The sequence below is a fragment of the Lissotriton helveticus genome, chromosome 5_1 (genome assembly GCF_964261635.1).
Source record: "Lissotriton helveticus chromosome 5_1, aLisHel1.1, whole genome shotgun sequence".
Taxonomy (NCBI): domain Eukaryota; kingdom Metazoa; phylum Chordata; class Amphibia; order Caudata; family Salamandridae; genus Lissotriton; species Lissotriton helveticus.
The window spans coordinates 1,813,053,572-1,813,079,180 of record NC_136065.1 but is presented as its reverse complement, the minus strand read 5'-3'; the positions used below and the strand labels follow the sequence as shown (position 1 = coordinate 1,813,079,180).

General features: G+C 47.6%; 1 protein-coding gene across 3 annotated transcripts in view; it reads left to right on the top strand.

Annotated features, from left to right (window-relative positions):
- The window catches only part of MEIOC (meiosis specific with coiled-coil domain), a 1,190,863-nt gene that overhangs the window by 570,008 nt on the left and 595,246 nt on the right, over positions 1–25,609 (top strand). For 2 of the 3 annotated variants that reach the window (XM_078645158.1, XM_078645160.1), the window contains one exon: positions 17,250–17,354. The exons of the other annotated variant lie outside the window; for it this stretch is intronic. In XM_078645158.1, the coding sequence (XP_078501284.1) occupies positions 17,250–17,354 (105 nt within the window). The remainder of the gene's footprint in view (positions 1–17,249; positions 17,355–25,609) is intronic. 3 annotated transcript variants of the gene reach the window in all.

Genomic DNA, 25,609 nt, shown 5'->3' with positions numbered 1-25,609 from the left:
AGCCGTCTTCGGCCCGGCTTGCTTGAATCCTGATGGTGCAGTGAGCAAGGGACTCACATCGGAGCATACCCTTCCACACTTGTGGTGGCCAAAACGATTCAAAAGGGGGTGGTGATGGACAGAGTATCTGAATTAAGCAGAACACTCCTACCCAGTCAAAAGATCAGGGCTTGATCCATCACCGTTTTTTAGCTCACTGCACCATCCCAGTTCAGAGCCTGGCTACATGCAAATTAGTCTGACCCTGGCCCAGTGCATCATGGGAACAGGGCAGACCAAACTACCAAGCCAATTCTTTACTGGAAAGGAAACAAGCTTCCTGGGACCGGTTTCTGGCATTACAGCCATCTTCGGCCCGGCTTGCTTGAATCCTGATGGTGCAGTGAGCAAGGGACTCACATCTGAGCATACCCTTCCACACTTGTGGTGGCCAAAACGATTCAAAAGGGGGTGGTGATGGACAGAGTATCTGAATTAAGCAGAACACTCCTACCCAGTCAAAAGATCAGGGCTTGATCCATCACCGTTTTTTAGCTCACTGCACCATCCCAGTTCAGAACCTGGCTACATGCAAATTAGTCTGACCCTGGCCCAGTGCATCATGTGAACAGGGCAGACCAAACTACCAAGCCAATTCTTTACTGGAAAGGAAACAAGCTTCCGGGGACCGGTTTCTGGCATTACAGCCGTCTTCGGCCCGGCTTGCTTGAATCCTGATGGTGCAGTGAGCAAGGGACTCACATCTGAGCATACCCTTCCACACTTGTGGTGGCCAAAACGATTCAAAAGGGGGTGGTGATGGACAGAGTATCTGAATTAAGCAGAACACTCCTACCCAGTCAAAAGATCAGGGCTTGATCCATCACCGTTTTTTAGCTCACTGCACCATCCGAGTTCAGAACCTGGCTGCATGCAAATTAGTCTGACCCTGGCTTAGCACACAAGCCTTGTAACGCCTACTGTGGGTTGCCAAAGGCTGTGAGCATGGAGGCTTGCAGAGGGCGTTGTATAATTGGATAGAGAGGCACAATTCAAAGATGCAGGTGCGGGCAGAGGGGTTTGACCTCGAACCAGAAGGCTGTTCACATATTGTACTGTTGTAATTTTTTCCCATACCATTGAACCTGGCTGTCCTTCAATCATCATAATCATTGAATTGTCTGCCTACACAGGAAATCCCGGAGCAAAATGTATATATTTGTACATATAGGTGTATGTGTGTGAAAAATTTACTTTAAAGATAGAAAAAAGTATTTGCAGCCCAATGACAGGGTAAAATTGGCAAAATCTATTTAAAAAAAAGAAGTTAGTTAAACCAAATGGTTACTTATTTAGCAAATGGTCCTTAGGAACATCTTTCATGCCTCTTTGTTAAAAAGAAAAGAATGGAAGGGGCATTTTAGCAGATAGGCTGCCATAGATATCAAAGTAAAAACTGGCACTGTTCTTTTACAGGCCTCATACTTTTCCTGTGTCCCATTATGCACCAAAGGTGAAAATTAAAGTAATTTCTTTTTGCTGGCTCCTGGAAGCAGGATCCTTGATCACTGAGCTTGGTTGTGAGGCTTTTCCCCTTTGGAAACCTTTTCAGGGTTTCTTACTTTTTATCTTTTTTCATCCTTATGGACTGGCATTGTATTTCATTGATTTTCTGACAGAAAGGATTCATCATTTCTATCAGAATGCCATTTTTTTTTATTATGGTGCCGTTGGCAAAAAGACCTAGTCAGACCACATGACGGGGCGTGGCCAAGCAGGCTACGATGGCGGTCGTGCCTTGCTGAGGCTCCTTACCGGGCGGACTAATCAGCTGCTTCCCAGTGTCGGCCCCAGTGCAGAAGCGGGCATTCAGGCTCTGGAATTCTCGGGGCATCTGCTGGTGTGGAGGGCCCCGCGGAAAGTCACCAGAACGGGGGTGGAGCACTGCAGTTGCGAGACCCAGCGCCGGGCGGTAAGATGGCGACCCCCTGCTCTTTTCTCTGCCTCCTGAGGGGCTCGCCAACCATGAGACGTTACCTACAGGGCCTCCAATAAGACTTTAGAGGCTGGACCAGGGCTAATTGGAACCGCCTGGGTGCCCGGCAGCAGCTCCCGACACATACAGCTCTGCAGTGAAAACCCTGCATGTGAAACGGGTCACCGCGTCCCTGCCGCGCAAGCTGAAGCGGGCGGGGACGTCTGAGCAGATCTCCCAGATTGCTGCGACCGGTGGAGACCGTGAGGGGGAGCGGCAGTGGTAGACTGGGGCACCGATCTGGGTCACCACCCTGGATTGCAGGACACCGGAGCACCGCTACCACGGGAGCTGCCTGACCTCAAAATGGCCCCTGGCGCCCACGAACAAGAGGCCTCCTAAGCAAGACAACCGGGATCTGACCTGACTGGTGGAATTCCGCACCTCCTCCCAGACGGTGAGCGATGGGGGGACCCCCCGGGGTGGCCTGCAGCCAGGGAGTGGGTGTGGTACCCCCCACCGCTGAAGTTTGATTAGATGTTTGCCTGACCCTAAGATGGCGGACTGCTAGGTTGCCTGGATCCTTGAGGTGGGCTTAGCCCTCATCAGCCAGCCGCCCACAGGTCATTGGGGTGTCACACCGATCTGGGCCCCCTCCGGCTGCGCAAGCCACTTACTGGCGTGGACGGCGGGCGCGACATGGGGGGGCTCCTACACCCATAGCGGCTCGGCCCCGCTAAGTGACCACTGCGACGCGCACCACAGGAGGCGGACTGGGGGAATCACCCCCCAGTCGAATACTGGGGACGCCAACCCAGCCCATCAGCACAGACAGGGGACGACGCTCACCCAGATGCACCGCCAGAGGTGACTGGGCTTTGCTGGGTGATCGTTGACGCCAGCACCTCCATACCCGGACCCAAGAGGAGGCGCGATGGGGAAGCAACACGCCAAGGTGCCCCAGACGGCGCCAGAAAACATGCCTCAACCCAAGTCGGGGACCAAGTTTGCAGCGACCCCGTCTGATATGTCCATTTCGGACAAACTAGACCGCGTCTTGGCGGCCATCGAACTCTCTAGAGCATCTCTGGAGGAGAGACTAGGTACTCTAAGGACTGACATCAGCCTCATCAAGGATGACCATCGGGAGCTGGCTGACAAGGTAAACAGTGGGGAAAAGATCATGGCGGACCTGCAACCTACAGTCAAGGATCAACAAAAGACGATGCGTGATGTCCTATCCCGCCTATCCACTGTGGAGGTGCAAATGGTTGACCTAGAACGGCGCTCAAGGCGCTGTAACATTCGGGTGCTCGGACTACCGGAAGGGATTGAGGGGCAAGATCCGGTGGGTCACATGGAAGCATGGGTGAAATCCTTCACTCCAACCGCCGATCTGTCAGCCTTTTTCTCCATCGAGCGCGCAGCAGAGATCGCTCTTCCTAGAAGTGAAGCGACGGCTCTGAGCCAATAACATCCAATAATCCCTACTATTCCATGCCAGACTTAGAATTATCTACAACGTCTCTACTCTATTTTTCACATGTGCGGAGGAAGCCAGGGACTGGGCGGACCTGCACTGCCCGCAATGACCCGGATCAGGATCTGAGTGGAGACCGAGACACAGGGCGCCAAGACCCAGGAGATGTCTTCCAAACAAAGGGCGCAATGGCAAGTACACCACGGCGCGGAGCCTCGCACAAGGCTCCCCAGATCTGGAGCAAATCATGCAAGAGCGCTGTAACGCCCTGCGGGCTGCGGGCTGACAGCATTACAAGCCTCGCCGCCCTCAGATGACCTGGACAGAGCCCCACAGCTGTTCTCCTCGGCGGGTGAGAATGATAGAGACGAAACATCATCCAAGGGAGACTCGATCACCCTACCGCAAGTCACCCCCCAAACAGCAGATCTCATAAGTTAGAAGCCGATCTAGATGACATGACCGGGCCTTTCATGGAAACGCTCTCAAGACTTTCGCACCACACAGATACAGAATAGCCCTATGGTGGATGGGTCAAGGACCCCCTCCGCCACTACACAAGTACGGATTTCCCGTATCGACCGGGGACCAGATGACACACACTGATTCTTCACAGACCCGCACCTGGATACCCTTGCATACACGAACCGCCACCCCACTGTTGTTAACAGCTTGTTCACGCTCTCCCTTCTCCAGAGCATTAGTTTGGACGTATCGCCCCGACGAAAGGTCCCCAGTATTGGGAACGTTCCCCGACCCCAGTTCATAGTTTACCCACCCCATACACCATGTTCTCTTCTTGTCTCCCATCTACAGGGCAGGGGAACACACTGACGATTCACACAGATTTGCACGCAGTATCCATGAGCTTGAGATGGGGGGAGCCAGAACGGTCGGGACATAATGTTGTATCCAGTATGGCACATGCAGACTTTCAATTTTTAACCCTAAATGTTCGAGGGATGCATACAGCCAGGAAACGTTATGCGATCTATGCATATATTAAGAGGCAGAAGGCACAAATCATATCCCTTCAAGAGACACACCACACTAAGGAGGAATTAGGCAAACTTCAGAAAATATGGCGCTGCCACTTCTGCGCCATGACCTATTCGTCCTTCACGAGGGGAGCACTGATTTGGATCCGGCCCGGAGTGCCCTTCCGCGAGACCTGTAGGGGTGTGGACTCAGAGGGTCGTTTTGCACTCCTGGAAGGGTTATTGGATAGACAGCCAATCCTCGTAGGCAGTATCTACGCCCCTAACGTAGATCAGGCGCCATTTTGGGAAAAACTAACCAATAAATTGGCGGGATTCACAAGCTCCCCATGGTTACTAGGAGGAGACTATAATTGCTCACGAGACCTCGCTTTGGATAGGTCCCACCCTCCCACCACCCACTCCTCAGCCCACGTGCACACGGCCACATTCCGCGCCTGGACAGCCCACTGGTCCTTATTGTACGCGCTGTCAGCACACAAATCCGACCACCAAAATCTACTCCTTCCACTCGATCCCTCACAACTTACGGGTCGTTTGGAACGCTTCATGTGCGCACAATCTCTCCTTCCACGCATCAGACACTCGGACTACCTGGGCAGGGTCATCTCCGATAACGACGCACATATGGTCTTACTCACATGGCGGCCGCCCGTCCCACCGATCCCCACGTGGCGCCTCCCCAGGGACTGCCTATTGGACCCAGTCTTCCACCGCGAGCAAACAAGCACTACACACACGAGGTCCCTAGAATGGGAGGCTTTTAACGTGGTCTTACGATGTGCGTGCATCCGGCAAATTACTGGAGTGAAACAAACACTAGAGAGGGCGGTACTCAGGGCAGAACAAGTAGCACAGTTCTCTAAAGAGGAGGATCAGCAGGAGCTTCCCCCTGCGCAGCTGGCGGAGGCCAAAACCATGTACGAGGAGGCGTGTTGATCTTTGACGCTATAATTTTCGCACATACAGCACTAGGGCTCACAAGGAAGAGAATCGCGCCGGCACCCTACTAGCTTGGCTCATTCGTCAAGAATCATAATCTATTACGGGCATCCGCAGCGCCGCGGGGGACGTGGTATATGTGCAGGCTGACATTTTATCGGCCTTCCATGACTATTACTCCGAGCTTTACAAGGAACCGACCCAGGACCGGGGGAAACACATCCAGGACATATTAGCCACGGACGCCATAGTCCAAATTACGGAAGGGTAACGCAATAGGTTGGATGATCCTCTCACACAGGCGGAACTCAAATCCGCCATTCGTCGCCAAAAATAAGGCACCGGGACATGACGGGTTCCCAATAGAACTATATTCTGCATTCCCTCAGCAGCTGGTTCTGCAGCTGGACATAATTTTTCGGGAGGCGGTGGAGGTGGGACAACTCCCCCAATCCATGTGCGAATCCGTGCTGGAAACATTTCCAAAACCCGATCGGGATCCTCTACTTCGATCCTCTTACCGCCCTATCACTCTCCTGATTTCGGACTGCAAAATTCTGGGGAGGATTCATGCAGATAGACTCACAGAGATGCTGCCCAGACTAATACACATAGACCAGAGCGGGCTTGTCCCCGGGAGAAACACCTCCCAAAATATATCCCGCCTGTTTCAGGTCCAGGACGGGTTCCGGAACAGGTTCCCTCGTGCGGCATGCCTTGTTCTGGATCTGGAGAAGGCATTCGACACCCTGGCGTGGCAGTACCTCTTTGAGACACTTCGATGGGTGGGCATTGGACCACAATTTATAGCATATACTCGGCTATTATACACCAACATTTCCACAAGGGTTAGGCAAGGCCGCTACATCTCCTCTCCCATCTCGATTATGCGCGGCACACGCCAGGGGTGCCCCCTGTCCCCCATTATCTTTGCCATCGCCATGGAACTGCTGGTGGTGCGGCTGTGGGTGGTGGGCGTACATTGGGGCATCCCACTGGGAGGTCGAACCCATTGTGTCTCACTTTATGCGGATGATCTTCTCATCTATGTTAGAGATATTACGGCAGACCTCCCGTCCCTCTGGTCCACACTCACAGATTTCGAGAGGGCCGCAGGGTTGCGGGTGAATTGGGGAAAATCCTCTATCTATCCCATGCACCCGAACTCCCCACAACGGGAAATTCGAATCGGAAAGTCCTCGCTGGCTTGGGCGGGCGACCCCCCACGGTACTTGGGTATCAGACTCTACCATGAGCCCCGGGACCTCCTGGAAGGCAACCACTACCGAGCCCTCCGTGGACTAAAAAGCCAAGTTAGTTTTTGGCAAACCCTACCTTTGGCTCCCATCGGGAGAGTGGCCTTATCCAAAATGAGAATGGTGCCCCATCTGCTTTACTACTTCGCTAATATTCCGGTTCGGCCACCACTCATTACTAATCTCTCTGATCTGGGGTAAGGGCCGCTGCACTGTGGCCCTATCGGCCTTGCAACTGCCTCGTGATAGAGGAGGGATGGGCGCCCCGTCCTTTGAGGCCTATTTCTTGGCTGCACAGCTGCAGTGGATGTCACGCTGGAAGGTGCACCGGAACCTCAGGGAAACAAAAGCCCAAGAAGGACAGATAACGGTCCCAGAGCTGACACAAATGCGCCTTCCAGGTTCCACCCCCAACCCGACTCATCTATTACTGGTCAAAATGGCCAGGACCTGTATCATGCGGATCCACCGTATGTCCAGTGGTTTCCCGCTGTACTCCCCATTATTGCCGCTGGTGGGACTCCCTAAAGGTCACGAGTTCTACTCCGCGGGAGATCTCAGGATCTTGACTGAACACCAGCTCACCGAAACAGAGGCTCTGTTTTTCCGATGGTCAATTGCTCTCGTTCGAAGGCTTGACCGAGGGAAGTGGGCTTCCAGCCGGTCAATTCCTACTACAGTTGGTGGCGGACTGTCGCCGGACCTGGAACGTAGAGGATGGGGAACCCAAGACTCATACCGGTATTGCACACACTTTTACATATGGGGCGGGCAGACACCATATCACATGGATCTACAAATCCATCATGGAACTAACACACGTCCCACTGACGCGCTTACGGCTCCACTGGGAGGAGGACTTTGGCCGCGACCTCCATGACAGAGAGTGGTTGTAGGTCTTAGAGCATCACAACAAGGTGTCCCGCAACCAACGATTCAAAAATGTCCAGTTTAATGTGCTACACTGCACGAATCTCACACCAGCACGGCTTAAGCGCTTTTTCCCGACCTACCACTTCGAATGCCCCCGCTGTCGCGCGCCGGACGCCCTCTTTATACACATGTTCTGGACATGCCCAGTAATACAATCCCTATGGGTGACTGTACACACCACACTTCAAACAGTCACGATTCTCACAGACTTTTACACATGGGAGGCATGCGCCTTAGGCATCTTTAGGCGTCAGAAACGCAAGAAGGTAGAGACCAAATTTGTCCTGTTGGCCATCCTTCTAGCAAAACATAACATTGCAATGCACTGGCGCGCAGCAGAGGGTCCACCAATAGCGGCCTGATGGGGGGGCGGTAAAGAAGTGGGCAGCGGCGGAAGAAGACCTTATTCGCCAGGAGGAAGCCTGAGGCATACGAAAGCGTCCCATCTCCTTAGAATGGGCGATGCTCCTACACGACTTTAAGCAAGCACACACTGATGGCGGGGAACCCCTACAGGACACATAAGCGATGCCCGGACCAAGCGCACTCTGAGCCGTCTGATCACTCTCACCTCCCCGGCTACACCAGCGTACCCCCCGATCCTATCCCCGGGAACATGCACTAATGCACACACTAGAATAGTCTGCATACATGGGATCGCATGTCATGGAGCTCCACTGCATTTGCCCTCATTGTATGCGCCCTGCACTTCCCCCTCTCCTCATGATCCCTGCACTTCCCTGGTTTCAAATCCCAAAGTTCAGTTACGATGATGGATTTCCATTTACCGCTACCCTCTGCAGGGTTCTATGGACTAGAGACTGCCATACAGGTGGGGAACAGCTGCAACCTTACCTCCGACCGCACCCACGCTGACTCTCAGCATCCCACATGGAGATGGTGGGAGAATGCACCCCAGAGACAGTTTACCTCCATGCCTACTAGAGGAATGCGCACAATGCTATTTGTCATGACGATAATTTTGATTGTAATGCTGTAACAGTCGAGGAAGGTTTAACCCATGTATGACATGTATAAGATTGAAATCCAATAAAAAGGTTTACAAAAATAAATACACCACATGACCTCTGCTTTGTGTACTTACTGACAGTCCATCACACTGAAGACTACAGCCATTGGCAGAAGATGCCCAGCACAATTCCTAACCGCTTAACCGCGTTGGCAATTCCACCGCGGTGAGGCAGTTTGATTGAGTGGGCAGGGCCGCGGCGGCCAACGGACATGCGCAGCACTACGGAGCTAATGCTCGCGATGGCCGTTGGCTGACAGAAGCAGCGAAGTGGCTAAAGGCCAGGGCGAAGCTTAAACTGTTTGTACTGCAGGAGAGTCTGCAAGACACTGCATCAGGGAGTTCTGAGGGGCAAAAAGAAAGTGGACCTTCTACTTCAGTTTGTTTATCACTCACCAAGGACACCCATAGGGCTAGATGAAGAGTCATCTACAGAGGAAAAGGGCTAGTTCTCTTCCAGGGGATACTCAATAGTCATAAGCACTGAATTATCTCCGCCCATGAGCGGGAACCCGGAACACATAACAATATACATATATATGTGTAAATATATCAAAAAGTACATTGTACTAAAATAGTTATACACATATACATGTATAACAACCATAATATGCAGCCTAACATATACACATAGGCTAATAAAGCCAACCTTACACACGTTCTGAAGCATGAAAATATGCTAAATATAAATGCAATAAACAGGCATGAGCCTACAATGCATTACATAACCATGAAAAAACTTTTATTTTCATCAAAGAACCTGTTGTAAACAATTATTAGCCTAAAAGGCTGCATATGAAAATTTGTCTGTGTACAGAAAATCAGACTGGCACCCTGCCTTTAAGGCCCCAGAGAATCTGCACACTTTGCCTTTAAGGCCTCCAGGAGAACTCTGTTCCCATCATGCACCACAGGTGACAGTTAGGTCAGTTCTTTTTTCCGGCTTGTTCTGTGAGGAACCTGGAACTTGAGCTCTGCTCATTTGTAGTAATTTTCTGTCAGAAGTTGGTTTTTTCTTGACATTTTTTGACAAATAGTACTTTGGTGGTGTTTATTACCTTTTTTCTGACTAAACTGTTGTGAATTTTTTAGTCAGTATGCCACCTTTATTTTATAAATGTCCTTCCTGTGGGAAGAAAATGGCAAAAACGGATCCACACTCTGTTTGTGTGGTGTGTCTTCCTGATACTCATAAGGTGGAAGATTGTTATCATTGCCTCAACCTTTCTAGTAGGACTTTAAAAGAAAGAGAGAAAATGAGGCTTCTGGGCCTTCTGGAGAGAGAGAATCGTGGTGAGAAGAGTTCTAAGGTTTTCTTATCGACTTCTAAGCCACCTTCTCAGCCTAAACGTCGAAGATCAGCGTCTCCAGAAGGTAAAACGAAGAAAAATCGACTCCAGGAAGCTTTTCCTGCGAAAAAGAGGCGTTCGACGTCGAGATCCAGATCGCCGTCAGCATTGTCGGCGTCGAAGAGGGCTCCGTCGACGTCGAAGAGGCCTCCGTCGACGTCGAAGACTTCGCCGGTGAGGCAGAATACAGCGTCTCGACCTTCGCCGTCGAGATCTTTATCGACGTCGAGACATCTGGTGTCGATTGCAGTAAGGATGACGTCGGGGGTTCAACGCTCGACGTCGAAGGAGAAGATGCGTTCGACGTCGAAGGATCATGGGTCGACGTCGAAGAGTAAAGTGTCGACGTCGAAGGATCATATGTCGACGTCGAAGGAGATTCATACATCGTCGTCGAGGAAGAGATCGACGTCGAGAGGAAGATCGAAGGATTCGACGTCGAGGTCTAAGAAGAGGAGGTCAAAGTCTCCATCGCGACGTAGATCGGCGTCGAAGCATGATTCGGGCTCGAAGCATGGATTGTCTAGGTCTCCCCCACCTGTGCACAGGTCGGCGTTGAGACTGTCACGATCAGCCTCTCGGACCTCAGTTAGGTCTTTGTCGAGGTCAGACATAAGTCCTGAGCATAGAGTGGTTTCTTCACCGCAGGATCAACAGAAAGATGCGGTGGGACACGAGACAGTGCATCAGGATTCTTCTATGGTGGCTCAGTCGGGCTCTACCTCAGGCCAGGCAGATGATTGGTGCCCAGTCAGCGGACTCCATCTAACTCAGTGGTATCTGAGCACAGTGTAGTCTCCGGAGCTTCCAAGTCTTCAGCAGACCTGAATATTGTGCAGGTGTCACCTGAGGTTTCACCTGAGCGTGTAGGTCGGCCCATCAACTTGTCACCGAGATGGCTGGAAAGTCTTCGGCATTGGAAGATGCGTCCATTATTGGGTGACAGAGCTCCGGTTCCTCGGACGGAGCTGCAAAGATCACGTTCGAGATCATTGGAAAGAGAGAAATCTCGATCAAGGGAGCGAAGGAGGCAGCGATCTGCAACTCCTCAAGAGAAGCGTAGGACTCCTGCTCCATCTCCTAAGTCTGTAGAAGGACGGAAATCTCGTTCAAGGGAGCGAAGGAGGCAGCGATCTGCAACTCCTCAAGAGAGGGGTAGAACTCCTTCTTCGTCTTCGAAGTCGTCTTCGTCTTCTACAAGATCTTCATATAGAGACTATTCTCCCACAATATCATCTACTCCTCCGTCCAGAGTGTCTCCAGTGGATGATTTGGGCACATTTAATGATGGGTTATGTCGTGGGGCGAATAAGTTCAAGATCAAGATGGCAGTTCCTCAAATAGCAACGTCAGTCATCTTTGAAACCCTACATCACAAGACGACTGGCAGGCCTCTTCTGCCGTTAGTGCCCGGGTTGATAGAACCAGCGATGAAAACTTTCTTAACTCCGGCCACAGTGGGTTCAGGACCTTCTAGGATTGCAAAGAAGTACAAGGCTCCAGAGGAAGATCCTTTATTTTTGCGTTCTGACCCACCTCCAGATTCTCTTATTGTGGCGGCAGTCAGAAAAGCACATTCGGCAACATCTACCTCTTCTGCTCCTCCAGAGAAGGATAGTAAGAGTATGGATTCCTTGGGGAGACGAATGTGCAACACCTCAGGTTCAGTCATGAGAGTGGCCAGTGCGTCAGCCTTATTGGGCCGCTATGATCGTCTGCTGTGGGACTCAGTTTCTCGTTTTGCAGAAAAACTCCCTAAGGAGGATCAGAAAGACTTCCTGGAAATAGTGGAAGAAGGAGGATTGGTGGCTAATCAAAGCATTAGTGCAGCTGCTGATGCGGCGGATCTGTCAGCTCATGGTTATGCACATGGTGTTTGTGCTAGACGTACGGCTTGGCTTCGCCTTACGGGTCTAAAACCTGAGGCTCAGAGGAAGATGGTAAATCTACCTTTCAATGGTTCGACTCTGTTTGCATCTCACGCCGATGACGAGATGTCTAAAATGAAAGTGGAGTTAGACACTCTTAAGGCCGTTGGTCTTGAAAAGAAAAAAGAGTTTAAGCGTCGAGGTAATTTTCGTCCCTATGACAAAAGATCTTTTCAGCAGAGGGGCCAACAGACGAATTGGTCCTCGCAAAATCAAGGCCAGAGTCAACAGAGATCGCAATTCCAGCAGAGGCGCCTGGACGAGGCAGAGGCAGCGGAAATAGGCAGCAATCATCAGCTACCAAGCAGCCTCAAAAACAATGAATGGAAGCTTCCTCCAGAACCGTGTGCCACTCCGGTTGGAGGAAGTATTGTGTGTTATCTGGAAGAGTGGAAACAGATCACAAAGGACAAATGGGTACTCAATGTCATTCAGAGCGGGTACCTTTTGAAATTCAAGAAGCCACCTCCTGTCATGCGTCCTCTGAAAATGGTACAGTGGAACTTAATGCGCTTACAACAGGAAGCGGATGTCCTTCTGAAGAAGAATGCCATAGAACCAGTGCCTTTTCAACAGAGAGGTCAGGGCCTGTACTCTCGGTTTTTTCTTGTAAAGAAAAAAGGTCCAGTTACGGAGTTCAGACCCATTCTGGACTTGAGGCGTTTGAACAAATTCATTCGGAAGGAGAGGTTTCGAATGCTGGCTCTTCATCAGATTTTCCCTCAATTACGCCAGGGGGATTGGATGTGTTCCATAGATCTGAAAGATGCTTATTTTCATGTCCCAGTATCCAGAAAACATCGCAAGTTTCTCAGATTTCAAGTAGGGGCTCGTCATTATCAGTACGCAGTGCTCCCCTTTGGCCTGAGATCAGCTCCCAGAACTTTTTCAAAATGTATGGCGGTAGTGGCTGCTTGTCTTCGAAAACAACGGATTTTCATTTATCCGTACTTAGACGACTGGCTTCTGAAGAGTTCATCCCCATCTCTACTGGAAGAACATCTTTCGATATGCCTCCAACTCATGTACAAGTTGGGTCTTCAAGTCAATTACAAAAAGTCCATATTGAATCCCACCCAGAAGATCCACTATCTGGGTGCACAACTGGACACGGCAAAAGAAAACGTGTGTCCTTCGGAGGAGAGGTGGTCATCCATCAAGACAAAGTGTGTGTTTCTCCTTCAGTCTGCACGTCCGACAGTTCGACAAGTGTCCTCTCTTCTGGGATCCATGGCATCGTGCATCTTCATAGTGCCAAACGCACGTTTGCAGATGCGTCCTCTACAGCAGTGTCTAGAAGATCAATGGAAGCAGAGGACGGGATGCTGGGAGGATCAGATTCTTCTCCAACAGTCTGCAAAAGATTCCATTCGATGGTGGATGAAGAAGACACACTTGATGAAGGGAGTTCCTTTTCATCAGGACCCACCAACGCAGACTCTGATCACAGATGCCTCTCTCCAAGGTTGGGGAGCACATATGGGCCCGCTGCAAGTACAAGGGCTATGGTCAGATTTCGAGAAAGGGTATCATATCAATCTACTCGAACTCAGAGCGGTCCATCTTGCTCTCAAGTCCCTGGCTCCATCTCTTCAGACTCGGTCCCTCTTGGTGCAAACAGACAATACAACTACAATGTATTACTTAAACAAGCAGGGGGGTATCAGGACTCTGTCCATAGAAGCTCAGACCATCTGGCACTGGCTACTTGCACGAGACCTGTCCATAACGGCTGTTCACTTGCCAGGGAGCCTCAACACGCAGGCGGACGACCTCAGCAGAGACTTCGTCGAAGCGCACGACTGGGTTCTCAACGAAGAAGTCGCGCACAGCATTTTCCAGGCTTGGGGAACACCAGACATCGATCTGTTCGCAGACGCGGCAAACGCAAAATGCCCCGTCTTCGCGTCCAGGTTCTCCCAGAAAGGATCTCAAGGGAATGCCCTTTTGATAGACTGGTGTCAAAATTTGCTGTACGCCTTCTTGCCGACACCGTTGATACCAGCAGTGATCAACAGGATGTACAAGACCAAGTCCAGAATGATATTGATTTGCCCAGAGTGGCCACGCCAATGGTGGTTCCCAGATCTCCTCCAGTTGTCAATCAGGCCACACAGGAGATTACCTTGTCGCCCGGATCTTCTGTCCAAACAGGAGGGGCGTGTGTTTCATCCCAATCTGCCCTCCCTGCGCCTGGCAGCATGGCTCCTGAAGTCATCCAGTACGGGCATTTACAGTTAAATCCGGAGTGTATGAACATTCTTAAAGAGGCAAAGCGGCCTTCTACAAGACAATCCTACGGATTTAAGTGGAAACGCTTTTTTCTTTGGTGTCAGAGCAAGGGTCTTGACCCTATTCGAGGCCAAGAACAGGTGATCTTGCCTTATCTTCTTTATCTTGCTGAGTCTGGTTTGCAGTTTAATTCTATCAGAGTCCATCTTGCTGCAATAACTGCTTATAGAAAATCGCCAACACAGATATCGTTTTTTCGGATGCCTGTTGTGAAAGATTTTCTAGAGGGATTAAGAAAGGTGTTTCCTCCAGTCAGGTCTCCTTCTCCACCTTGGGAGCTTAATGTGGTGTTGACTAAGTTGATGATGGGCCCACCCTTTGAGCCCATACATAAAGCGTCATTGCAACACTTATCTTGGAAAGTAGCATTCCTGGTGGCTATCACGTCTGCTCGTAGAGTGAGCGAAATTCAGGCTCTGTGTTGCAAGGAACCGTACACAGTTTTTCATGCAAACAGTGTGGTGCTCAGGACTCATCCTTCTTTTCTACCTAAGGTGGTGTCGGATTTTCATATTAACCAATCCATAACATTGCCTACTTTCTTTCCAAACCCTTCAAGTCCGGCTGAGCGGGCTTTGCACTCTTTAGATCTAAAAAGGGTTTTGAAGTTTTACTTAGATAAAACCAAGACTATGAGACACACAGACCGTTTGTTTGTGAACTATGGTCCTACGAATACTGGTTTGGCAGCATCCAAGAGATCCATTTCTAGATGGATAGTGTCATGTATCTTACTTGCCTATCAGCTAGCCCACAAGTCTTTATCGGGTAGACCTAGGGCTCATTCTACGAGGGGAAAAGCTTCTACAACAGCTCTCCTCAGGAATGTGGCTATGTCAGAGATATGTAAAGCAGCTACTTGGCGTTCAGTGCATACGTTTACACGCCATTATTGCTTGGATTCTGATGCGCAAACAGATGTTTATCTGTTCGCCCGCTTCTAGTGGGTATGAGCTTGCTACTCTATTCAGTGCTTATGACTATTAATGAGTATCCCCTGGAAGAGAAGGATTAGTTACTTATCTGTAATCCTAGTTCTCTTCCAGGGGTATACTCATTAAAGTCATAAGCACCCTCCCGCCTCCCCGGGCGAGCAGTGGCATTGAAGTTTTCAATATATAATGTAAAGTTTTAAGGGCAGTTTCCTGCTAATGTTTACTGTGCCGTACAAAAGAACTGACCTAACTGTCACCTGTGGTGCATGATGGGAACAGAGTTCTCCTGGAGGCCTTAAAGGCAAAGTGTGCAGATTCTCTGGGGCCTTAAAGGCAGGGTGCCAGTCTGATTTTCTGTACACAGACAAATTTTCATATGCAGCCTTTTAGGCTAATAACTGTTTACAACAGGTTCTTTGATGAAAATAAAAAAATTTTCATGGTTATGTAATGCATTTTAGGCTCATGCCTGTTTATTGCATTTATATTTAGCATATTTTCATGCTTCAGAACGTGTGTAAGGTTGGCTTTATTAGCCTATGTGTATATGTTAGGCTGCATATTATGGTTGTTATACATGTATATGTGTATAATTATTTTAGTACAATGTACTTTTTGATATATTTACACATATATATGTATATTATGTGTTCCGGGTTCCCGCTCATGGGCGGAGATAATTCAGTGCTATGACTTTAATGAGTATACCCCTGGAAGAGAACTAGGATTACAGGTAAGTAACTAATCCTTTCCGGTCAAACGTATATTATGTTGAATATAGGTACTGTGCCAGTTTGCCTGACGTCGAAAGATGAGACGCCATGAAGGAGATGGATGTCTAAGCATTCATTGACATCAAAGGATCCTAGGCTGTCACATTCGAGACCATGTTCAATGCGGAAGCCAATTGTAATCTATACCACCTTTGAAGTCGAGTCCTCTTGATCATTTTAGTTATCTTTAGAGTGGCTCTACCATTTGAAGAAGATGAAGGTTTCATTCACCTCCAGTATTTCAGACTATTATACTCCCCATCAAGTGAAGTAACTCCTCTGGTTATCTTATCTCCTACCCCTGTTAGCTTCAATAGCATAGTTACTCTCTCAAGAATTTTGTTCTCATTAGGTTTTTTTAGATGTCTTTCCAATTGCATGCACCAGTAAAAAAACCTTCTCCAAGTTCAGGATATGAGTAATTATGATTGCTGCCTGTTATACCACTGTCAGCCAGTGCCTCAAATAAGTCTCAGAGAACACTGTTTTTATGGTGGCTCTACATAATCATTTCATCAGATTTTTCATTGGTCTTTCAAATTAACATTAACTTGATTCTTTCTGTGTTTTTTTTTGGGGGGGGGATTCCTCTTAATTTGCAGAAAATGTAATTTTCTGACTAGTTAGTCAACAGTAGAGCTCACAAGATGGATAGTTACTGTACCACGAGAAAATTGGACACGCTTGTCATTACATCTAGTATGAGGGTCTGTTGTGAGGCTGACAGGTATTGAATTGCAGCCAGTGTTTGCTGAATTGGTTACTGTTGGATGCCATGCAAGCCCCTACTGCAAGGATCTTAGCAACTTCAGTGGGTCCCTGCACTTCTTACATTTTCTACAAAGCTGCTGTTTTGCTTTTAAGATGCATAGTCACTGTTTTGTTTATCTAAACCTATTTTTGCTAACCTGGAGGTTCTTTAAGGTTGCCCCATAAAAGTTTTAGTGCTATTAAAATCTTTGCATGGTTCATGGGGAAGAGGGACTGAATGTAACAGGAAGTGCAATTTACTCGCTGTAGTGAATCATGTATTGGTGTTTGAAATGCCACCTTCCTCCAGACGTTCCCCAAGTCAGCCAGGCTCCGTTTCTGTAATGACCTTGATTTAAAAAATTAAAAAAACAGGAACTGAGTATGGAAGCATGGTGGTAGATATGAGATGACCATCGCAGTTTCAAATGGGGCGCACATGTGACCTGGATTAAAATTAATCTTTCATCTGATACTGGGGAAAAAGTGCTGCTTTTTCTTTTTCATAATATTCTTATACTACTTAGAAGTCTGGAGGAACGGGGACATAGAGCTACCAATAAAAGAGTCACTGCATTGAGTAACTTGTACTAACAGTCATTCTTGTGTTTTTGTATTTGTTTTGTTAGGATACAGAGTGAAAGAAGTGAATATGGCAGTGAGACAGACTTGTATGGACTGGTGTCTAACATCTTGGAAGAACCAGATAAGTCGCAGACATTTTTTACTGATGGGTCCGTTGTTTTCCTTTAAAAGTTTGCTGATGGTCTTTACCCTGCTTTTTAAAATTGTTTTTAATACATCAATAAGAATTTAAAAATACTTAAACTAATGAAAATAGTTTTCAGTATGTATTAAAATTGCATTTCGCGTCCTATTCTAGTGTCTATATAATTTACTCCTAGAAATTGAGTTAGGTGTTATTGAATGAAAAGGTGAGAATGGATGATTGACAAGTAATGTTTAAATAGACTTAAGGGCGGATTAAGAGTTTGGAGGAGAGGGCATACTGTCCCAAATACGTCCAAGTTCAGTCTCCACTGAACTGAAGATTCGCCTGCCTGATTTCCAGATCGGCAGACCTTAAGTATTTCAACCCAAATGAAAGACTCACATGTCCACCGCTCAAATTAATTTCTTATTTCCCTATGCTAATACACCACTAATCCTTTTTGGGTTCCGATTTGCGTGCTACTCACCGAAAAACGCTTTGATGCCCCATCAGGGGTAGTAAGCACTATATGAATGCAATTTATAATTACAATATTACTTGTGGGTAAAATATATACAATACTTATAGTTATGTTTAAAATGTATATAGTGCTGCACAAACAAATGATAGAAGGAATGATGAACTAATCAAACATTTACCCCTGAGTCAAGAGATCTAGGTTAAATCCATTGTTCTTTTGATCAACATGCCATCCCCGTTTGGACCCAGCCATATGTAAATCAGTCTAGACCCTCTCCTGCTGGGAACAGTACAGCCTGAAACCGGTCCCAGGATGCTTGTTTCCAGTCCGGGGAGGACCTGGCCTGGTACTTTGGGCTGGACTGTTCACATGGGGAGCAGGGTCAAGACTGATTTGCATATGTTTGGGTCCCATCTGGGGCGGCATGGTGAGCAAAAAACGATACATTAAACCCAGATCTGTGACTGTGGGTCAAAGTTTGATTTGCTCAGCATTCCGTTAATGATTTGACTTTTTGAAAATGTCTATAGGTCATTATATAAATAGCCTATACATATTTGACTACATGCTTATGGATCTCCCTTATGGTCACTTGTGTCACAACAAATAAATATGATTATATAGAAAGTGCGGGTAAATGTTAACTATTGAATATACCTATTACGTAAACAAAAGAATAACTACATAAATCAAAACAATTAAATTATAAAATTCGAATAATTCTTTTAATGGATTAAAACCCAAACAACAAATATGGCTATGCATCTCTCTCTATATATTTTTATACTTACTTAGGGGAGGAATAAAAAGAAATAAATGTATTTAAAAAATACATAAATAAAAAATATTTTATTCATACATACATACCTGAATAACTTTAACATATCCATATATAAGTATATCAATAACACATAGGAAAATGAGTGTAGGCTTATGAGTTTACTTTCCTATAATAACACATATCTGTCACCATGTGAAGCTATGAGTATATAAATGAAATCTATAAGTGCTTCATTATTGAAATATTGCGGGACAAATATATAATAAAAAATACATAAATGTAAAAAAATTATAATAAGCGTATAACAAAAACAGAAGGCCTGAGTTTGTAAATATTTATCCATGCATATGCTAATGGGACTTTTTTCCTGTACAATTATATATCTCCTAATTTGTTTCCATATGTGTATATTGTGATAATCTCTATTTTTGTATACCTCTAATGTGTGGCCATGTATTTAGAAATGTATATATTTTCTTCCCACTGCAGAGATGAAATTACAAAAATTAGTAATCTCTCAAGCGTCCTCATATCACCTCTATATGACTCATCCTGTTCAATAATCTCCCCTAACGCCACTCTCTGGCAAAACCTCTTTTACCACTATGAACTCCCAAGCAACTCTTTCCAAACTCTTCCCCCCTCTATCCATCCTTTATCCTATTCATCCAACTAACAGGCTCTCTGACTCATCCTAAACCTCTTTTACTGCTGTGAACTCCCAAATAATCATTTTCAAACTCTTCTATCCTTTATCCATCCTCTATCCTATTCATCCAACTAACAGTCCCACCACGCTCAATAAAATGTATGTTTCCCCTTGCTAATCCACAGTTGGGTTCCAGAGTAGCTTGCTACTTGCTGAAAAGTGTTTCAACTTCTTGTCAGGGGTAGTAAGCGCTATATACATACAATAACAGTATCAGACCCTTCGTTCTATTTCTGTGTTATGCAGGGCATTTTTCAATAATTGTCACTCTAAATCAAATTGCTTTCGGGCCACTCCGCTCTTCCTATAGGAATTAGTTTAACGAGCCAGGAATAGCTCATTAATTCTCTTCCAGGGGATCCTCATCAATAGTCATGAGCACTGAATATGCCAGCCCAAAAAATATATATATATAAACACATATACAGCTGTATATACATATATATGATTTTGTTCACAAGCCAATGCAGCATCCAATAAAACAAGGCTAACAAATGCTCTGGTAATTTTGCCCTCTCTCTCTTTATATATATATATATATATATATATTACCTACTGGCGGCCGCCAGTAGGTAGTTGTAGCTAGGACCTATTTTCCATAGGAAATCCGCAACATTCTATTTGCAATAACTTTGCCGCCGGTTGACGAATGTTCGCAAAATTTTCAAAACGTATCGCCAGCTCCGTCTGCTCCTATTCTGAAAGTTTGGGGGTGATTCGTCAAGTGGGGGCCGAGAAAAAAAGGGGGTTCACAAAACGTGTTTCCCCTATGTTATTTCCCATAGGAAATTTTAGACACGGCTACAGCCGAAACTGCTGAACGGAATTACACCAGATTTTGCAAAAAGGTAGCCCTTGGATCAAACAGGGCAGTTTTTTTTAAAATGGTGTAAATCCATTCAGTAGTTCCTAAGTAATTCAAAAAATACTGGTGAAAAAATAATTTTCCCAAAGCAAACTTTAGACACTGTTATAGCAAAAACTGCTGAACTGAATTATACCAAATTTGGCAAAAAGGTACTGCTTGGCGCAGAAAGCGACCTTTTTAAAAATGGTGTAAATCTGTTTGGTAGTTTTTGAGAGATTAAGGAATAAAGATAGTGATATCTATGGCCGTGGAGGATCCGCGCACCCTCCCGATCACAAGCTGCATGCTAATTGGCTTTCAATACTCCAAACCAGGAAGTGTTGGCAGCCATCTTGTGCCTCAGTAGAACCGAGGCACAGGAAATCAGTAACATTAAGGCGCAAAACGCAAAAAGGGGGCAGGGTAGAAACGCCCTGACCCACTAAAATCGGAAAAATCCGCGCAGGTTGCACGGATCCTGCTGAGAAAGAAAAAAAAGTGCTTCGTTACTATTTAGCCCGGGGGGGGGGGGGGGCAAGTCCCAGGGGCTTTATTTACATGGGGCTTTAAATTTGAACATGGGGGGGGGGGCATCCAAGCCCCCTTCCCAAGCCCCAGGGACCACCACCCACCAGGGCTTTTTTAAATAAAAAAATAAACCTGTGGGGGGGGCGTTACGCTCCGGGGACCGCCACCTCCCCGGGCCACAAAATATTTAAAATAGGGGGTCCGTTTCGGATCCCCAAGCCCCAGGGAACACCACTGTGAGATGTTGGCCTGATATATGATGCTCACTAGTTCTAGTGATCACCTTGTATCAGTCCAAACAACCCTTATGGTGATTGGTTGTAAGTCAACCTTATAGACCAGCTATCCTAATGGTAGCATGGACAAAGCAGTCTTAGGCTAAACTCTTTTGGCATGTGAAGCCAGCTGTTTTACCACAATATAACCCCTTGAATACCAAGTGAAAGGACACCACACAGGTTGTTATGAAAATAACAGTATATTTATTAATAACAACACCTCTGAACTCTTTATGAGGTCAGAGGGCTAAGCACATGACAATCTCTTACGTAAAATACTACAAGTTGCACAAAATTACAATGGTGCCCTAGGGGCACGACAAACCATATACTAAGTAAGTGGAATGTGAGAGTCGATAAAAGGAATGGAGCGGTCCAGAGGCTGTAGGATCGATGGGATCACGCTATACTAACTTCAGGTAAGTAATAGGAGGCCCACGGAACGCGTGTGCAGAGTGTGAACTCACACGCGAGATGCGTAACAACGCCTATGGACAGTACAGTTCAAGTTAAAAGGTGAGTACGGACAATCCTGACTAGATAGGACTAAAACGACTGTGGAACTGGACACTAGGACAGTTAAACTACCCTTGAGCACCGAAATGCTCTTGTTACCTCACCCACGGACTGCGGGTGCACAGGTGTCAAAGTGCGTCGGGTTCTCGCGTTGAAGTCTATGGAGCCTGAAAGAAAAGATGCTGCAGGCGACCAGGAGGAAGATGTCCGGTGCAATCCAAGGGTGGGTTGTTGAAGAAGGAGACCTGAAAGCAGAGGGGACAATGTTCACAGTCACTAGCCAGTGACTGGAGTGGAACCAGGAAGGAACCAGATGTCGTCGTCGCGATCAGGTGAAGAGTGGACGCTTGACTCTGCAGCCACGTGGACCAGGAGGTGTCTTAGACGACCAGGATGGAGGCACGAGCTGTCCCACGCAGGCTCTCGCTGTCGGCGGTGTCGGATCCGGGATTGGACTCAACAGGCCTTGGCAAAGGCAACCCACGCGGTGAGTAAGGAAAAGCGTCTGGTGCGGACTAGGAGAGTCCGGGGTGCCCCTCTTTTGGAAGGGAGCAAGGACCAGTCTGGAGCAACCAGACTAGCAGCAAAGATTCAAGGGTTCGTCGTCTGGGAGGCCACTAGCCAGCCGGCAAGTGACCAGACAACGCGTCGAGCAGCAACAAAGCAGAAGGGCCCCACTCAGTTCTCGTGGATGCTGGAGGGCTGATCTTCGGTGCAGGGGCTGCTTGGGGTTGGGGCTTCTCGGTCCTCAAAGCACTTGGTCGAGTTTACCTCGAGAGTCGTGCTGGAAGCGAAGTGCAGGTTCGTTCAAGATGGCCGGTCCCACGTGTCTCGTCGCACCCACGGGTCTCAGCTTTGCTGCAGATGTAGGTAGAGGTCGGAGAGGTCTGGGAATCCTGGTCTCGTCGGGCTCTGAAGTCTGGATCCTCGAGGGAAGACGACAAAGTGAACCTGCTGGACGCTTGATGGTGCCTGCAGTTGCAGGGTGGACACTCCTTGTCCACAAGGGAGATTCTTCAGTCTTCTGTGGAGCAGAACGTCCAAGGCCAGAGTTTCTTCTTGTTCAATAGTTCAGGATAATCTAATTTGGAATGGGACCAGCTCCTACCTTTATTTTCCTAAAGGGGGCTGCACTACTGACTAGGTCCCTCCCCTGGGTGGGACCAGGGAGGGGGTGGTTACACCCCCTATCCTTTGTCCGGGGCTGGGATGCACCAGCAACTGGTTTGAACCGGTGTACGCACAGGGCACCTTGTGTGCCCCAGGCATGTCTCATTCCTTTCAGGCCTCTGGGGTGGTGCTAGCACCTCCCAAGGCAGGAAACCCTTTGTCCAGGCCATCCTCGCTGGAAGGACTCCCAGCAGCAGGAGGTCAGACTTGTGTCTGTGGTGGCAGCATCCATTTTGTGATGCTGAGGCTCGAGTTAACTTTAACCGGGGTTCACAGTTACATACATGTCGTGTCCCTCTAGAAGGGTGGAATGCTACCCCCGTCGCCAGAATTGGCGAGGGGGTAGTATTCCAAATCGTATGACACCTTGCTCGACATGTTTTGATAATGTTATACCAGAGTTAGCATTTAACCGCGAGGTTGATAATGCACTTAAGAGTATATGGTATAGCGTTATCATGGAACAGCTATTAGGACTTGGTTCCGCAAGCTGCAAACGGGCTCAGCTCATGCCAGAGCACCATCTCACATAATTCCAAGCACTCTGCCTTCAGGATTGATAAGAAATGAATATAGACTAAATAGGACTATATTTGTTAAGAAATGCCCAGCCGGACACTTTAATGTCTTGATAACAATAATGCAAGGAGGAATAAAACACAGTGTGATGAACGTGGGACACCAGCCGATGTCCAGCTAACACACTGGGGGAACACAGACAAGGGGAGGAATGGTAGGCAAAATTGGGTCATCTAAAATTCAAATTATAAGACGATCCACAGTATACACATATGCATGTTTGTGTTAACTATGCATTTAGTGCATTTTTGTCGACGACGTTTCGAACCATACTTAATATTGGTTCATCCTCAGGACAGAAATGATTGCCTAAAAAATTAACAATTTAGCTTGAACCCACAAAAGGTGGAGCCAGCGTGGGTTACGCGGAATCTACAGGAGCGGTGCCCTGGTCCAAGGATCGGAAAATGGAGTGAGTGCAGGTCCACGGTGGGGGTCCTTGCACGACGTGAGGAAACCTTCACCAGTGAAGCATTTCTTAACAAATATAGTCCTATTTAGTCTATATTCATTTCGTGTACATTCCCCTTCCTTACTAAGGACTGTTGTTGTTGATAATAAGTACCTACCCAAGGTCCTTAGCTTATTGCGCCCTGGGTTCCCTTGTATTTTTCAAATAATTCAGGATTGATAAGGCCTTCCATAGGAGTGACTGATAGGAATATATGTGTCCATTTTAGGGTTAGATATAGGTATACTATATCTACAGCAAATGGTGTTTACACCACCTTGCCCCAGCTGTCATGCAGCCAGTTGTGTCAGATTTAGATGGCCAGCCAGGGGTGGCATAATACATGCTTCAGCCCCTGGTAGGCCCTGGGTACACCTATGCCCTGGATACCTAAGGTACACTGTACAGGGACTGATAAGGTGGCCCAGTACCAATTGGTAAATGCACCTAAAGTACATGTTTGTCAATTTGGAGAGAGAACAGCTAGGCTGTGGGTCTGATTAGCAGGCCCACAGCCAGGGAAAGTCGTAAACCAGTGAAGCAAAAAGCAAAAATCTGGGGTGACCATAGGATTGCAGACCCCACTCTCCTACAACCACCCTCGGGGCTTTGAATTAAGTGGGAGGGGGCCTCCCCACCCGGAGCCAATGGTGGCCCTGGGGACCGCGAAGCCCCAGGGCTGGCCTCTGGGACACTGTAGTTTGCTACTAGCCCACCGGGTATCTCCAGTATGTACCAGGGAGCTGCGTTGCAGACAGGTATTCAGAGGCCACGCCCTTTTTACCACACTCTGCAACGCAGCTCCGTGGCGCTTACCGGAGGTACCTAGTGGGCTAGTTTGACCCTAGGGATCCACAGGATTCAAGTGGACTGAATCTCCCAATTTAAATCAGTCACAGGGCGTGTTTACACAGTGGGGAAGCGAGGGGACGGGGACTCAGGTGAAGTGTGCAAACACGCCCTGTGGCGCGTTTTAAGTTCGGGAATTAATTCCCCTTGAATCCTGAGGGTCCCTGGGGGCCAACCAGCCCAGCAGGTGCTTCCAGTAAGTGACACCGCGCTGCGTTGCAGAGAGGTGGGGCAGGCCGTGCCCCTTTTTACACCTCTCTGCAACGGCTCTTACTGGAGGTACCTAGTGGGCTAGTTTCACCCTAGGGACCCTCAGGATTCAAGGGGACTTTACCTCCCAACTTAAAAGGCCCACAGGGCGTGTTTGCACACATGTCACCTCAGGCTCTCCCCCTCCCTTCACCAGTGTGCAAACGCACCCCGTGGTGTGTTTTAACAAGTAGGTTTAATCCCCCTGCCCTATTATATACTAAGGGCTTATACAGAGGAGGTCCTGCTAATCACAGGGGGGCCCTAACGCATAGAGTTCCCTAGTGTATGTAGGTGTTTTCACTGTATTCTAAGTGTCTTTTAACATATCACTGGCTGTAGGACTGGTTAGTCAGACTCCGTTACCACCAGTACCCAACTGAAAAAGTTGAGGGTACAGGATGATTTTGCAACACGGCTTCTTTCTGCTCCTCTGTTTATTCTTTTTACATATCTTGCTTCGTCCTGCACTTTTCTTCGTCTTTGAGGACTTCTGTTGCTTCTTTCTGCATTTCTTTTGCTTCTTTCTGTGCGTTTTCTTCTTTCTTCACATGTCCTACCTCTGTTAGCCTGGTTAGAAACTAGAATTTAAAAAACATTTGAAATTCACCGAAAAAACCATAGGTTTCAGCCACTTTATAGTTAGGAATTAGCATTTAAAAAACCTTACAAATTCTCTGCAAAAACCATATGTTTTAGGGGCGTTATAGTTAGCTGGACATTTCACTCGTACAAAACCATAAAAATTCCCCCGTTATAGTTAGTTCAGCTAAATATAATTTGCGCGCCCGCAATGCATTGCTGATGACGTCCCATATTACATCACTCATGACATGGTC